Source organism: Nestor notabilis, unplaced genomic scaffold (genome assembly GCF_000696875.1).
Source record: "Nestor notabilis isolate BGI_N333 unplaced genomic scaffold, ASM69687v1 scaffold2589, whole genome shotgun sequence".
NCBI classification, from domain to species: domain Eukaryota; kingdom Metazoa; phylum Chordata; class Aves; order Psittaciformes; family Psittacidae; genus Nestor; species Nestor notabilis.
Genome location: NW_009943917.1, coordinates 2,758 through 19,734, shown reverse-complemented (window position 1 = coordinate 19,734; position 16,977 = coordinate 2,758). Strand labels below are relative to the sequence as shown.

Here is a 16,977-nt window from a genome sequence, read left to right as displayed (position 1 = left end):
CTACAAAAATATATTACAAAATGTTCCCAGAATGATCATGACATTTCTAGATTAATTCATAGTATGTAATGCTTCAGATTAACACAGAAAAATATAATTTCTTACACTAAGAAGTTTCCTGCATATTTGCTGAGTAAATAGACCACAAAAGTTAAACAAAAAAATGAGACATCAATTCTCTGAAAATTAGTGGTGACCAAGCCCTTCCATGACTTTTGCATTAGCCTCTCAGACAACATGTTGTCTAATTAAATAGGATGATTATTAAAAAGAGAAGTGAGATGAGTTAATTAGTGCAACTATATTGCATGCATATGCACATATATGCAAACACAGGTAGTGTGTGGGTAGGCGTGTGCACACGTGCACTTACCTATACATTTCAGAAAAGGAACTGTTCTTTATCCACACAATGAAGAAAAGGCATCATTCTGAAGCATTAGATTAAAACTTCAGTATATTAAATGCATATATACCTCATGGAATATTCAAGACAAGAAGCAGTTCTGTAGTTATAAAACATAGAAGGATTTGGCACTGGAAGATTTGGGAACATATACCTAACAGGCAGCCCAGTGGAAAGCAACATGACAAGCCGTGAGAAGAGAACAAGGTTGCCATCCTGATCAAGTTGACCAGATGACAAATAAAGAACAAGATCCAAGGTCTAAAGCAGTTCAAGATTCTGAAATCCTGATGAGCTGGAAGCAAACTTGGTGGTAAGGTTGGGAAAAGCAGGTAGGAGGAGACAAAAAGCAGACAACATGATTTGAGTAAGAAACCAAGAAAATTATTTGAGAAGCTATAAGAGGAATCTGCAATAAAGCATGCCCTCCAAAGCCTAGATACATTCCTCTAGGCATTGCCATCACAAAAATGCATCAGTGACTTCACTGATAGTATAGGAGACAACATGTAACTTGAAACACAGAACTTTAGAGGACAACATACAGTACAATCTGACTGATATTTTAGAGACACTGTAAAATTGTCATCTACTTAAAATAAGGAACAATATAGAAATAACCTCACTGTGATTGCAATTTGTACTAGAAAGCAAGAATATTTGTACTATGCAAAGATAGAGCTTATCAAATTTCATGAAGCTTGAAAGTTTCAATAACCATTGATACTATTAGGAATATTTTACCTGTAAAGCAGCCTTAAGCAGCATTTGAAGAAAAAACAAAGACTGTAAACACCACTGGCAACAGCAATTATGATAATTCATAGTAATAAGTTATTATTTCTCTGGTAAATTAAAAGAAAATTGTGCATAACTTATACCCTTCACCAAGCACCACTGCTCTCTAACAGTAAAATCCTGAACTACTGCCCACTCCTAAAACAAGGCCTATTCAGCCTAAACAAATTAAAATTTGAACATCAGTGTTAAGTCTCCAGTTTTGTCTCTTTCCTATTTCCCCTCTTTCTTCCCCTTCCTTGCCTGTTACCTCCCATCTGCCTCCAAGCACAGCATATCAGCACTGCCCTAAAACCCCTCATCGTGTCTGCTCAATTTCACAGTTACAGCAACCCTAATGCTTCCCACCAACTCCAGCAGGCATGACGGGATGAAGTGACAAAAACATTTTTAGCAACCAAAAGCATTACCTTTTCCCATCAGTATTAATACTGATTTTTACTATGGCTACATAAATTATACTCTTAAGTTCTCATTCCTGAATTTACTCATCAGATTTCATTTACATTAGGCTTTTTTTTTTTAATGCCACCTGAATGGATACAGAATGTATTTCATTGAGAGTAAGAAGTGTTGTATTACCTTTAAACCAGTATCTAATCCCTTTCAAAAGTACCTGCAGTATTAGCTCACTACCAGAGAGTTCAGTGGAAATATTTTTAACTTCTAGCATTATACCTGCAAAACCAATACTGATCTAGAGCTTCTGAAACATTCAAACAACAAAAATCATTCCCCCCACAACATGAATTACCTAAATTGTTCTCAACAAGCAAAAATATTGCACATACAAATCTTCTCAAAACAGTGATTTATTGTTATCACTTTCCTTTTTGTACACAGTTGAACACCATACATTAGACAGTCTTCACAAAAGTTTACTTTTGCTCTTTCTGTGCAACAGCAGCCGTCACACTACCTCAAAGTGCTGCATTCTTATCTAGCACAGTCCAGAAAGTAATACATGACTGAAGGACATCTCTTCTACTGACCCACAGAAGGGAAAGATAGCAACTTTTACAACTAAACTCCTATTACATCTTGGATTGAATAAAGAGTTCTATTGAAATGTTAGAGTCCCAGCATTCAAATATACTCCACTGTTCTATATATGTTTCATAACTAAATGATCTTCTGTTCTGTAATACAAAATTAGTATCTGCAATCCAACCTTAAGCTTAATGATGCATTAAGTCTCTTTCTCTGCACTAAAGATACCACCCCTCAGAGTATTGACGCAAAGATGCACTGCTGGGGAGAAATGCTAGAAACAAAAATGTGTGTGCAGTCTGCCTTTTACATTCTCTCAGGTACCTTTTGTTGAATAGTGGAGTGCTTTTGCTCCATATCTCTCTTCTCCTTTGCAGCATCTACAGCCAACTGATCCAGCTGTAAAGAGAAACAGAAAATTGGATCTTTAGATATCAAAAGAAATTTGGCTCAGCAGATTTCATAATGCTGACAAAAAAAAAGAACATATGTCTAGACACTGAATGACTTTTGGTTTATTTGCATAGTATAATTACTTCTCTGGTCAGAAAGTGTTTACCTTGAATAACCACTGAAGCTGTGTTTAATAACGCATTGCACTACCATCCTGAATTAACCTCTACGAAAGGTGTACATTTCTTGTAAGCCTTAGAAGAAATGTTTCAAAGAACAGCATGGTGCCAAGCATATGCGACTCTATACCGCATTGGTGCTCAGACTCTGAGGAGAATGACTCATGCTTTAGCTGCTCTGGCTGGCTGGCCTATGCAGCAGCGCTGGCATTAGCAGCAAAAACTAGAGGGAGCAAATGCTAGTGATTTTTCCCCTCCACAAAGTGGAGGGACTGCCTCAACCAGGCTTTAGTACTGATAGTTTTGATCAGGTCACCAGCAGCAGTTGAGCAAGACCCCTTAAAATCTTAGGTAAAGCCATTCAAGCTGTTTCTAGTTACAGAAATAACAGTAATATGATTTTGCACAGAAAAGACTGTCACAACAGAGAGGATTTCAGTTAGCATCCTTACAAAGTCTGTGATGATTAAAAAGATGCCACCCCACTACCAAAAACTTGCTGCGAGCATGTCTATAAGCACTACTATATAAACTTTTTCCTTTTAATACCAGAAGGGGGGAAAAAAGGCACGAAACTTAAGATATCCTGTAAGAGAGCAAGTTTGGTTGTGTTTGGTGGTGTTTTGTTTTGGGTTTTTTTGTGGTTGGTTTGTTTTGGGTTTGTTTTTGGTTTGGCTTGTGTTTTGCAGGGGTGTTTTGGTTTTTTTTGGGGGGGGGGGTTGTTTGTTTTTGTAGTTTTTTTTGTTGGTGGTTGGTTGGTTTTTGGGTTTGGGTGTTTTTTTTCAGACTTTGATGTTTAAATAAGAAATATGGTCAAGTGGAGGAGCAGATGCTGCCCGAAATGCCAGCTATCTTGGTACTTATGTGACATGCTGTGGAATCAGATGAACTCCTCCTTTATCCAGCCTGTAATACAAGACTGCCACTAACCCCAGTCACAGCATCTTACTGAATAACGATGTAGATGCAATCCTGAACACAGCAGTACAGTCTGAAGCTTTACCCCACCCCACTCCAGGCCTGGAACAAGAAAACCAGGACCAGTGCAGTTTTCCAGCTGAAGTGAGTCACGTGGCAGAGGGCACAGGATGACTAACAGAACCTCTAATTGGCACACAAATAGCATCGCCTCCACCCACTCTCCCAACCACAAGAGAGAACCCTCGCCAGCTCTGGTCATTTTCCTGTGTTGAATTTCTCCTGCTTGAAATCACAGAACAGAATCATAGAGTATCTCGAGTTGGAAGGGACCCACATGAATCATCGAGTTCAACTCCCTGCTCCTCACAGGACTACCTAAAATTAAGCCATGTGACTAAAAGCATTGTCCATACACTCCGTGAACTCTAATAGGCAATGATATATATGAGACTAAAAAGGGACAATAACTGGCTCTCACACCCCTCTGCTACACAGTCTCCAACAATTATGGAGCCATCAGATAGTCAAGGACATCTGGACCAATTCCATACTCTGTCACTTTTCTTAATTCTTTCTCTGATTTCTTCTCTGGCTTAAATGGAGATTACCAGCACTTTCACACCCTACATGTATTTGTGAACACAGACATGTTAAAGACTGAGGTGTCCAGCCATGATATTTATGCAGCTCCATGACTTAAAAATTATAGAAGAGCCTCTAAAACAGGCTGTGCTGCCATTGTGCTCAAAGTTTTGCACCAAGAACCCTGGGAAACCCATTCTTTCGAGATAAAAGTGAGAATTAGCCTGAGGGCTGTTCAAGACTTTATAGGAATCAAATTTCTTACTAAAACTTCATATTCAGGAATCTGCACATGGTCCCCAAGAAATTCTTCCTCCTACCTTGCTAGATCAAACAAGATAGCCACATTCAGATTAGGGTAATGACCTCTAATTTATGTTAAATAATAGTGTTTGAGAATACATATACCACAGCATAAGTGCCAAAACAAAGTTTGTCACAGCAGCTTGTTTCGTCATTTACTTCTGCTATCAAGACAGCACTGCATCATTCCAGTTTCCAAGCTCAGATCAGAATTTCCTCTTCCAAAGTGAGCAGCACATCAACTGCCCGAAACAAATATGACCAACAGCATACAACTGTCAAGAGCTGTGGCCAATCACATAACTGAGCAATCAAAATCCCTGTCATTATACCACTACTGGGTAGTCTCCAAAAAAAATTTTTTTTTCAAAATACTGCATTTACTGATACATCATAGAATGGTTTGGGTTCATCTAGTTCCAACATCCTGCCATGGACAGGGACACCTTCCACTAGACCAGGATGCACCAAGCCCCGTCCAACCTGGCCTTGAACACTGCCAGGGATGGGGCAGCCACAGCTTCTCTGGGCAGCCTGTGCCAGTGCCTCACCACCTTCACAGTAAAGAATTTCTTCCTAATGTCTCAACTAAATCTCCCATTTGTCAGCTTAAGCCATTTCCCCTTGTCCTATCACTACATGCTCTTGTAAATGTAATTTTTTATAAACATATAGTGCTATAAGTGGTATTCTGTAGAGAACTAAGTCAGACTTAGTTTAGCTGTCCATTTAGCAAATGTTTAGCTTTTTGAATAGTCATCTCAGAATGAAAATTCAAGTAGGTTTTTTAAACTAATACCACATTTCACATGAGAAGTGCCAAATACCACAGTTTCCATGCAAAAGCTTGTATTACACTTGTGCGCCACTAAAGATTCCCCTACAGTGATCTGATTCACAAGTAATCCTACCCTGACCTAACGTATCCAGAAAGCAAAAATTGCTCAATCCTATTTCATCATGTAAACCAGTTAGAGTTTAAAAATGTAAACCAGAAGAACTACAAAATAACTATACTCTTTAAAATCACTTTAATTTTAATACCTTGAGTGCCATTAAACCTTGCAATTAAGATCATCCACAAAATTTACCTGTGAATGAAAACTCACCAGCAGAAACAATCTGACAGTATTTTCAGAAAAATCTAGCAAATCTCTGTTTTGTTATGTCACAACATACCTTCTCTCTGACCTGCTAAAGACAGAAGCTTCAACCAGTGCAAACTGCAAAGCCATTAACTGTTAAACTTCCATAAGCTATTTCCAAGTCTGCTTCTGTCATGAAAAATATCCATTGCTTAAATGCCAAGGTCTGCCACAAAAGAGTAATTCAGCAAGGTGTATAACTCTAGGGTCTTCAGACTACCTTTGTTCCAACTGTAATATATTTTAAACCTTCTCAGCTTTGGATTTTCTAAATTTAACTCCTTTGGTTGCTATGATACCAGCACCAAAATATGTTACACAATGCTCCTTACCAGATCAAGCAAAAGGATGCCCAGCCATTCAAAAATAACCTTTTGTTCCTTGCCTAAATAACCTCAATTAAATGAAAACATTAAAGTGTAGCTGGTAGCATAAACCACTACCAACTCCATAGGTTTTGTCTCCTTTCCCCATTCCCTCTTCTGCAGAGGTACAGGACACACATTCTATACTATCAAAACACTAGCAGTTCAAGAATTACGACCCAAAATGGAAGAATGTGAAAGAATAAATGGCACAATTAAGGACAGAGTCGTGAGCACCCGAACCTTTCAAGTGCCACTATTACACCAAACACAGAGGTCTGTAGCTGTACAGCCACTTCTCTTCTTGATGGCAGCACCAGCTCAAGCAGCCTGTCTCTCTTCTCAGCTCAAACATTTGCCCCATGCATGCACATACATACAAGCACACACCTCCCTGACATGTGTTTGTACAACTAATTAAGACCCACAGTAACTTGACTGGGGACTAGTGCAGCAGAAAAATAACTATTTAAACATTTGATTGTTGGAGTTATTTCCTACAGCTTCCAATCTGCTTCACTGCACAGACACAGAAGATTGAGGGGCGCAGGCGGCAACAGCGCTGTGGCAGGAATAACCAGCCCAGAACAATGTCAGTTCTTAGACATTTAATGACACATCTACTTGAGATGAATGTAAATAAACATTTGCTGTCATTTTTTTCCTTTCGTATCTGGAGACAGAATTTGGGTTGGCTTTGTTCTGTGCATCAGGTTCAGAAGTGGCAAAAGAGGGGTTTGCACCAGTGCAGTTGTTGCAAGGCTTTGGATAGATGCAAAAGAGGAGGAAAAAAAAGGAAAGAAAAAAAAAAAAAAAAAAAAAACAAAAAAAAAAAAAAAAAAAAAAAAAGAAGGAGTGTTGTACAAGTATTTCCAGGCCCATTCAACTTGCACTGAAAACCAAGTCAAGATGCTACTGAGTCTTCTTCCTGCACCACACACAGATCTTCAGTTGAATACTGCATGTTCTTAATCTATTTTGCATAACCATTTTCACTGTCTCCTGTGTGCAGCTGGCTGTGGTTCAACCTTTTCATGAGCCCGTCACTGCACCCAAAAGCTGAAACTCTCTGTTCTCAAACAATAAAACTGAGTAAGAAGGATTCAATGTATGAACTCATTTTGCACTATTAAAATGAGACTTCTGTTTTATGGTCTAAGTGGCTATCATCAATGTTATTTTGGCATATTGCCTAATCCGTACAGTAAATAATGTATGCAGTTAGAAGGAAAAAAACTTATCTACTTTTTATCATTAAATATATTTACAACGTGTCATATACAAAACTTTTTAAAACAGAAGAATCCAATGTCCTGAATACCATAGTGCCTCAAATGGCACTACATGGCTATGTTTAAGTATGTGCTACCTAAACATAGTATTAATTTTATGAAACAACTTTCAGTTTCTAACTACATTCATTTAAATCACAATGTATTTTTAATTCTTTGCCTTTACCATACCACAGTCCCCTTTTTGTTGAATAGATCTATAATGTACCCAGTATATACTCATATATCAAGTTTTCATCCATTCCAGCATACAGTTATGAATTTAAGTAGTTGGTTACCTGTGCACCAAGATCTTTCATGTAAGGCTCAAGTTCACTAAAAAGATCATAGCCTTGATGGAAAAAAGCCAGATGGGCATACATAAATGATAACATCTAGAAAGAAAAAAGAAAAAATACATTTTTTACAAGTGTAAATGTTTATGAGCTATCACATAAGTGTATTGCTTAACTAGTCTGCGTAAACAAATTTAAAATACAGTTCCAGGCTTAATTTCTTCTTTCTTGTGTCCTGGCAATTTTACATCAACATCTCACAGAGCTTCTAATGTTTTAAACAAACATGCAATGTAAAGAACCAAGCCAAAAATCTTAAATGTTAGTTAACAGGATTAACTCCATTAACAAAACAAAAAAAAAAAAAAAAAAAAAAAATCTACTTAAGGGCAGAAAATTACTTCTAATTTGGGTGTCGTGGAACTTTTATCATCTCCTGTTTAACTACAGAAGGGCTACAGAATGTATTTAATAATGACCCAAAGCCACAGCCTTTATGAACATAAAGAAATACCATTCTTGTAGAAAGAGCTGAATCCATCTTCAAATAGATTCTAAGTAGTACTTGTTGTTTATACATTAATACAGCAGACCTAAACAACAGAATTCTTGGCAGACAAAGTTTGATTTTAACCATGGAACATATACCAAAGAGTCAATAGCAGTGAAAATCTTCAAGTGTTCAAATCTGAACCAAAAGGACTACCAAAAACAGTAAAGCATTTCTAGTAAAGGCCAAACTGACTGTACAGCAAATGTACTGATAATGTTTTGATAAGTCAAAGGACGAGATTTTTAATATACTGCTTTTCAATCACACTTTTCATTTCAGATGTATTCAAATATTTGCTACACAGAAAATAAAGTATATCTTACCGATTTCAAGATTTCTGCTCTTCTTTTAGACTGAAGAACATTGATCTGGAAAAAAAATCCCAACCAAAAAAAACAACAACAACAACAACAAAAAAAAAAAAAAAAAAAAAAAAACACAAGCAAACAAGTAACTTATTTTATTCTACTTTCAAATTCTCCCCACAGAAGTAAACTACAAATTACTTCCAAACAATCATATCAAATCCCAGAACACTGGAAGAACATACCTCCATATCAGACCTCACAAAGGACATTTAGAAGAAGATGCATACTAGTTTTGTCATTATATTGAAGTAATGCAATCAGAAAAAGCTTGCAAAGCTAGAATTTCACAGCAGTAGACACAACTTTCATATATCAGAAGGGAAAATAAAAGACATCACATGCTAGCTAGAAGTAATATAATATACCTTTTAAGAGACTGAATTCAACATTTTTGAAATACCCTTTCTGACAGTATGAGCTAACCCAGCCCACCAACTTCTTAAAGAAGCTGTACTCCACTCCACTGCCATCTCCTGCCAGGGGGGAAGAAAGGACAGGGGCATGTTTATTCTTCCCCTACACTGACATTTTCGAAAGTGTCCCAGAACTGGGATACAGCCCCAGCCTCTGAAATAAGCAAGATCATAATAGCTTCAGTAGGTAACTTCTTATACATACCTGCATTTTTAAGCTAACTGAAGTCACTGACCAATGGTTTTGCCCTAGAGCTCAAATCATTTCACATTATACAGAAAAAAATACGTGTTACTTTGCATTCAGCTAGTTCTCTGTCCTCTTTGCTCCCTAATCTTTAAGGCTGTCATCCAGAACTACAGAGTTCACTTTAAAAGCCCCATTTAGCAGAAACATGCATGGTGGTGTAATTTAACACCTCTGCATCAGTTTAAAATTTCAGCAAAAGAACTAATTTTACTGAAGCTATAATCAAAACCAGATCGCACTTCAAAACAGCCAGTATTTTGGAAAACTTTCTGAAGAAAAAATAAATAAGATTAGTTTGTATAGGACAAACCCTGGACGGGGGGGGGAGTGAAAGCCAAGGTTTTGAAATACACTTTAAAGCCAATATAACTACAAAGAAACCATAGTTGTGAAACCACTGTTCCAGAAGAAAAGAGTCACCCAAGTATAAAGAATTCCTAAAGCTGAATTCATTTTAGCCCCCATTAATTACGAGATGCTGAAACTTTTCCTTGTTACTTTACATGCATCTTTATCACAGGAACTGCTCATACTTTGAACATACAAATTCCAGGAGGCAAAAAATAATTTGCAGTTCAAAGCATATGCAATGAACTGGCCCAAAGTAATGACTGCCAGCTTCCCCCCCCATTACTATTTGATCTTAGTACAAGTAGTTAAGTGGTACGTAATTCCCATGACTTCTTAAGCATCAAAATGAACTTTGTCCTTAGTGTTCAAAAGGTGGGAGTTCAGTGTGGACCACTGACCACCATATCCATGCATATGCCTAGGCTGATATGATCAATTCTGCTTCACTTTACAGGTAGTACATGTGATTTAAAGAACAGTTAACTAAGCTTTAAGTAACTGACCCAACTGTCAAAAATCAAGATGATAACGTCCAATATAAAATCAACATAATTTTAACGGGTTGTTCTGTGTTTGATCACAGGAGAACCCAAGACCCATTCAGGAGTCCCCAACCCCTGGTACCACCCAAGTTGCAACAATCTGTTTAGCTGTAGCTGTGGGTAACCGTGAAATAGATGAATGACAAGTATCAACAGAAAATATGTTAGTATTTCACAGGATTCAAAGTAGCAGGACAAAGAACACCTCTCTCAACATTCTCTAGGAGACATGAATTAAAAGGCTAAAGAGTAGCCACGTTCTTGATTTCCCCTGTGGCACAATTTCAGACTCCAAGGCTTCTAGATAAATAGGATTTCTTAAATAAAACCCAATGCAAACAGCTGAAATTGTAGTACTAGCCAACATTCTATAAACAGAATTATTCAAGTAATTTGCATTTCCTAGGCTAGGTTATAGTTTTTACTTCAAAGATACAAGGAATTACAGCATAGCCAATGAAATACATTTAGGTAAGTATCAGGCAAAAACTGCTTTCTCAAAAATAATGTTCAAGTTGAAAATTAAACTGTGTCATTACAGCAACAGCACTGAATAACGAAGCATTGAACAATAAGAATGCATCATGTAAATTAATTTTGCTTAGATTTCATTCAAAAAAAGAAATTACTTGCAGACATAGTTATTCCTTTTTCACTTGAATCCCCATAGCTTAAGAAGCTTACAGCAAGAACTTCTAAAGGACAGATCTCTAACTACATGTAACAGATAGTTTTGAAAAATAACTTTTATTGCTGCACTTACCTGAAGAACATAATCCAGAGCTATGTGTCGAAAACATTTCCGTGTTGCAGTCAAAATATTGGTTGCTTCCTCTACTTCGTGTTGCTTATTCCTTTGAACTTGCGCATTTTTCACTAAAGCATTCTCTTTTTCTTCACTAACTTTTTCAAACTGTTTCTTAGCATCTTTAAATTTCCTAATATCTCTAAAGGGAAAGGAAAGATGTGTAACTAATTCTAAAGTATGAAAAAAGTGTTTAAAGATAAACTAGACAAACCATGCTCATGACTGTTACAGCTATCTTTGTTTTCATGTCCTTCAATAAAGGCTTGGAACAAATGGAAACCATACAAAGTGTGACAGAAGCTTCACTCTCTTTCTCTTCTGAAGAAAGGACAAAATCAAAATTTAAATAAATGCATCTCATGCGTACTGGGGAAAAGCTTTGGTAAGCACTTTTTTAAGCTTAGACAATGACAACATGTAATTAAGATCAGTAATTCATACTATTTCAACATCTCCGCAGCTCGAACTAAAGCCTTACTGATTTGGGATGGTTTTTGACAAGCCTTAATACGCACTTCTCAATTCATGGCTAGCCATTTTCAGGAAAGATGTTTCACCAACTCACTCAAATCAGATGTTTTAAAATTCTATTTTACCTATAATTTTCCCCACTATAAGTGCAAATTAACTTACTCTTTAACGAAAGTCTGAAGCTGTGCTTTAATTGATCTTTGGGTTTGGTCAAACAGGATCTGAAAGAAAAGCATTATCATGTAGGTCAATAACTTTCAGGTATTCATAACTTTCCATTTTAGATATACACAGTTACTATGCAGAATTAGATAGGAATTATAATTAAATCAAATGTGTGTCTAATGTTAGAAGATAAAACCCTTCAACGTAGTTTTATAAGGAATAAAATAGAAAAAATAACACAAAGCCAACAAGTTCTGCTGGTCTTTTTTAAAAGACTGTGGTTATAAGGAGAGACAATAACTCCTGGCATCTTATTCTCTAATCCTGACAATGCAAGACATGCCCATTCTCGTAAAACATGTTTATTATGATTATTAAACAGTCAAGAATATTACTGTACTAACAGCCTTGAACCTACAATTTTGAATGTTAAATAACTACTTTTCTTATTCTTACAGACTTCCACAATTTAACCAACTACTAAAAGACAAATGAAACCACAGAAAGAATATGCCTTTAAGCCCTGGCAAAAAAACCCAAGACTGAAATTAATGCTGAAAATGTAACATACATGAGTATGTCTCCTTTACATGTTTGTAAAAAAACCCCCAAACACCCTGTTGAACTAAGAAGAATAGCTGCTTCTTTTGCTAAGATTAAGTGTTCTGAACCATGCTTCTCAAATTTCTTATGATTTGGTGAGGCTTGAGGGTGGGAGGTAGCACAGAATATAATCTACTAATTCAAATCATAAAGCATGGGAAATTTGTTACATTTCCAAGGCCAAAGCACACCTGAATGTTAGACAACTTGCGTTTTCTCTTTTGACCCCAGAAATTCTAATTGAGGAATGAAAATGCACATTCCTTCAGCTTCATGTCTGCCCTCTGAGTTTAAGGACAGAATGGAACAGGTCAATGGCCATGGGACAAATCCTTTGCCACTTCTCATTGTGCAGACCACAAATGCTGCCTTAATTTCCAACTCCTCTACACCTCCCATTCTGCATTGTGGAAATATACAAGGCATTATCACAAAAAAATACAAAGAGTTGAAAGAATATACATAAGTAGCAGTTGGCCCAACTGTACAGAAGCTCTTCCAAAAGGTAAAGATATTTGAGTGTTAATTAATTTTATTGAAAAAGCAAGTCAAGAACTTAAAGTTTCAGGTCAAACAATGTTTTCTTTAAAAATTCTGTCTTAGTTTCCCCATTAAAAAATTTGGGAATGACAAGCCATGCAATGCCAAGCACTGACAGCAAAGCCCTTACCACCTTGTTTCTCTTTTTGAGAAACACTGAATGAAGGAAAACATAACTGAGTTTAAATCACTCATTAACAGTGGTACTATATCCACCATCCAGTCTCCATTTTTGGAAGTTTTCAAGACCAAATGGGGTAAAACCCTAAGCAACCTGCTCCAACACCAGAGGTGACCCTGATACAGGCAGACAGTAGAGCCAGACATACTCTGAGGTCCATTCCAACCCAAGTCATCCCATATGGAAGATCCTGTTTGTATTCCCACTTTAGGAAAACAGAAAAACAGACAACTAGAATAGATAAAGAACTTCTTGACAAGCTGGAAGTCATGCCGGGACTACTCCCACTGCTGACATTTAAGCTTGCCAGTGCCTGAGGAATACACCAATCAAGATCAATACCAAAAGCATATAACCAGATGGGAGATGATTAGTGGACTCCCAGAAATATAAGCCTTGCAATTCTCCTTACAGTAATGCAGAGGAAAAAAGTGCTAGGCAGAAAAATACATACAGAGTTTTTCCCAAGAGAACAGAAAAAAGTGCCCAGATCACGATCTGATTAGATTTACAGCCTTTCCAACACATCGCCTTTCACATACTCCAAACCGAGTCTAAGAAAGTTGCGATTTGCCGTAAGTTGTCAAAGCTACTCCCCCACGGCTGAATCAGTGAAGATGCTGCATTAGTCTGGTTTCTAGCCTTATTTCATAGAATTATAGAATGGTTTGGGTTGGAAGGGACCTTAAAGATCATCTAGTTCCAACCCCTCTGCCACGAGCAGGGACAATTTCCACAGGGTTACTCAAAGCCCTGTCCAACCTGGCCTTGGATACTTCCAGGGATGGAGCAGCCACAACCTCTCTGAGTAACCTGCTCCAGTGTCTCACCACCTTCATAGTGAAGAATTTTTTTCTAATATCTAATCTAAATCTACGCTCTTTCTTTTATCTGTAGCAAAGCCTTATTTGAGAAAGGTGACAGCCATCCAAATTTCAGTGGGACTATCTCCTACCTTTTCCCACCTTCCTCTGCAGGAAGCCTGCCTCTCCTCTTTCTTCCTCTAATTTCTTCTGATGGCTCTCCTGCCAACTTGATCAACAACAGAGCTGACACTCTGAGCTAGTAAAGTCTTGCTGAATTAAACAGACTCACAAAAGCAGCACAGGACTGCAACATGTCTGCCAAAGCTCTTCATCAGAATGCTGTAGCATGCCTCATTTCTTATGACTGTGTCTTTTGGTAAAAGCCACTCACTATGCACAGAGCAAGAAAGCGGAGGGGAAAAAAACAAACAACCCAAACCAGGATAGAACTCATAGATCTGCAAAGAAATCTTCTTTTAATACAGTTTATTCTTTGCTTTCTGCCTTAAAACTGCCCTGGAGAGAGCGCTGTACTGTGCCAAATTTTACCTAAGTACTGCAAGCCACAATCATGTAGGACAATAACAGCAGCAAGAATGCAGGACCTAGGTCAGATGTGTCAAAGAGCACACGATATAGCAAAGACATGGTTAAGAGAATAACCAGTAGCAAGAAATATGAAGAGTTTGAACACAGGCTGCCAACAAACTTAATTTCAGCTGAAGCTGTTTGAACTACATTCTCTGTATCTCATTACATTTTAGACTCCTAGAGACATATTAAAAACAAGCAAACAAAGTTAAGTGCCCTGCATATTTTCAGCATTTTGAAGACGCTTCATTTGGTTTCTAGCAACTTGCTGGAAAATGGAAGAAAAGGGGTAGGGGCCAAAAGAAAGGAATAAAACAGAACAATGAACACATCCCTTTGGCTTTCAGGATATAAGGCTAAAGTCTTTAGAGCAGGGAATAAATAAAAAATAAAAAAATGTTAGTTTTCAATCCAGGCAAAACTGAGCCTTCTGCTGACATATGACATGCTAAAAAAACACTGTTAGTCTCAAAACCTAGCATTTTCTCCTTTCCCTAGTCTTGTCTAAATCTGTCTTATTTCCAAAGAGAAAACTACACACAAATCAGACGTGCTTCATTTTGTGCATTATAAAGGATGAGAAAAAAGTAGAAATTATGGAAAAGGTAATCATTATTTCAGTCCAGCAAAGAAATATGCTCACAGTTTGTCACTGCTGCCCATCAGTTTGATTAAAACTGATAAACCAACCCAGTATTTAACCTGCCTTACAGGACTGGGTTTTAGCAAAGCTAAACTCCAAACGAAAAAAAAACTGCAGAAAAGGGGATATTTATAAATACTTCATAATCAAAATATAAATAAAATATTTACAAGTATAAAATGAGAGGTACTCAATACCACTTAAATCATGACTTTGCAAGTACTACCAAAAAGTAATGCTTTTGCATTATTCTGTTATCAAATATAACTGGAAGTAAGTGTCATATTTCAACTAGAAATACTTACATTGTGATAATTGATCATTTCCTGTAAGGTATCAGAGAACTTCGTCAAGCTGGTCTGTAAAGAGAAAACCAAAGTGGTTAAAGTTAAACCCTACCAAACACACGTCACAAAAGCAACATTTCAGAGGTTTACAACTTTACTGAAAAGAACCTGTGAATTGATTTTCCTCAGCATGATTGTTAACCAAAACCATCATGCTAGAAGGAGAAAATGAGGGTAATATCAAGTAAACCTGTAAAGCTATAAGCTTTAACCTACCTATATATAAAGGGTCAAATGGAAGCACAACAGGAAAAATTAAAATTAAGTCGACTAAACTACAGGAAATTCACGTAATTTCACGTATTAACTTAAAATATTCAATATTACAGTACTTATTAATGTTTAATACTCTAACTCCAAAAATCTGGTTAACATGTTGTAATCATCAGTACACACATATTTACTGTAGGAACTACCGCCTCACAGCTGATGTGCTTAGCAACATCAATCTGTAGAATCAATGTCTTAAACACAGTCAGAAAACAATGACCCCTAATACGTTTGGAAAACTGCTTAAGCTGTATTTCTAGCAAGTAAATTTCCAGACAAAAGCAGTTTCAGTTGCACACAGACTATACTGAAGTTTGCACCATTATCTATTCCAACTAGCACATGAAGATGCATACATGTAATTGATGTTCTACTGCATAGCATGCATTACAGATTATATACACAAACGTGCACATAATAATTATACCTGCATATTGTATTTTGCAATATATACAATTTTATACCTCATTTAAAGTAATAGACATATTAGGTATTCCAAATTAGCCTAACAACAGCAGTCTGAGGTTACACATCAAAGGGGGCTCTGTACATTTAAAATCTGAATTTCAATATATTAGTATATGTCAGTTCCAGGACCCAAGAGAAAAGGGGAAATTTTGCTGCAGAGAACCATGACTAGAACTTTAGCAAAATTGGAGCAACATTCATAGCTTCAACCTTTTTCCACTCGTCCCAAGATGATAATTCCTAACCTAAAACACATTTTCTGGAATTTGGAAAAACCTTTCCATTGCAGATTAAAGCTGAAATTAAACAGTACAGACACTTGCAGTGCACCACAGCCAAAAGACATGGTGAAGAAAAAGGAATAAAAAGGCAAGTAATAGTACAAACTTCAAATACTTCTCTTGCCAACTGTTATATTTTACCCCTTTTTTCAGGTACACTTTTCTCCTTCCATTTTCACGTCTTAAAGAACTTACCTCAACCAATGCATCTTTACAGGAATACTGTGCAAGGTCTCGAATTCCATTCATGAACTGCTTGTTGGCTGTACAGAATGCTTTCCCGGTATCAATCATTGCAATACAAAGCTTCACCAGCTAAAAAGAGGGGAAAAAAAAAACCCACCGAAGTGGCAGTTGTTTTGTTTTATACACCACCATATAAACATGAAATACATTGAGCTTAGTTAAGTTCTAGAAACAAAGATTTCAAAAGTTAAATTCTAGATTTAGAGAGCCCTACATTCATGAAAACCATTATATTGTAGAGTGATAGCTACAAAACTACTACTCTAGGTCAGCTGCTATGCCATTGAGGAGGTTATTACTATTTGGTTTGGGTTGATTATGGGGTTTTGGTTTTCTTTGGGTTTTTTGTTGTTTTTTTGGGAGGGGGTGGGTTCTTTTGTTTTCATTTTTTTTTTTGCTTTTGTTAACTATGTTTTATTTGTTTTATTGTT

At 36.9% G+C, this 16,977-nt stretch overlaps 1 protein-coding gene across 1 annotated transcript in view; it reads right to left on the bottom strand.

Moving 5' to 3' along the window:
• The window catches only part of ACAP2 (ArfGAP with coiled-coil, ankyrin repeat and PH domains 2), a gene marked incomplete at its 5' end in the record, with an annotated part of 31,472 nt that extends 14,857 nt beyond the window's left edge, over positions 1-16,615 (bottom strand). The window contains 7 exons of the mRNA XM_010022163.1: positions 2,519-2,593; positions 7,653-7,748; positions 8,526-8,570; positions 10,890-11,073; positions 11,568-11,626; positions 15,240-15,293; positions 16,496-16,615. Coding sequence (XP_010020465.1) covers positions 2,519-2,593; positions 7,653-7,748; positions 8,526-8,570; positions 10,890-11,073; positions 11,568-11,626; positions 15,240-15,293; positions 16,496-16,615 — 633 coding nt within the window. The remainder of the gene's footprint in view (positions 1-2,518; positions 2,594-7,652; positions 7,749-8,525; positions 8,571-10,889; positions 11,074-11,567; positions 11,627-15,239; positions 15,294-16,495) is intronic.
• Between the last annotated feature and the right edge of the window lie 362 nt (positions 16,616-16,977).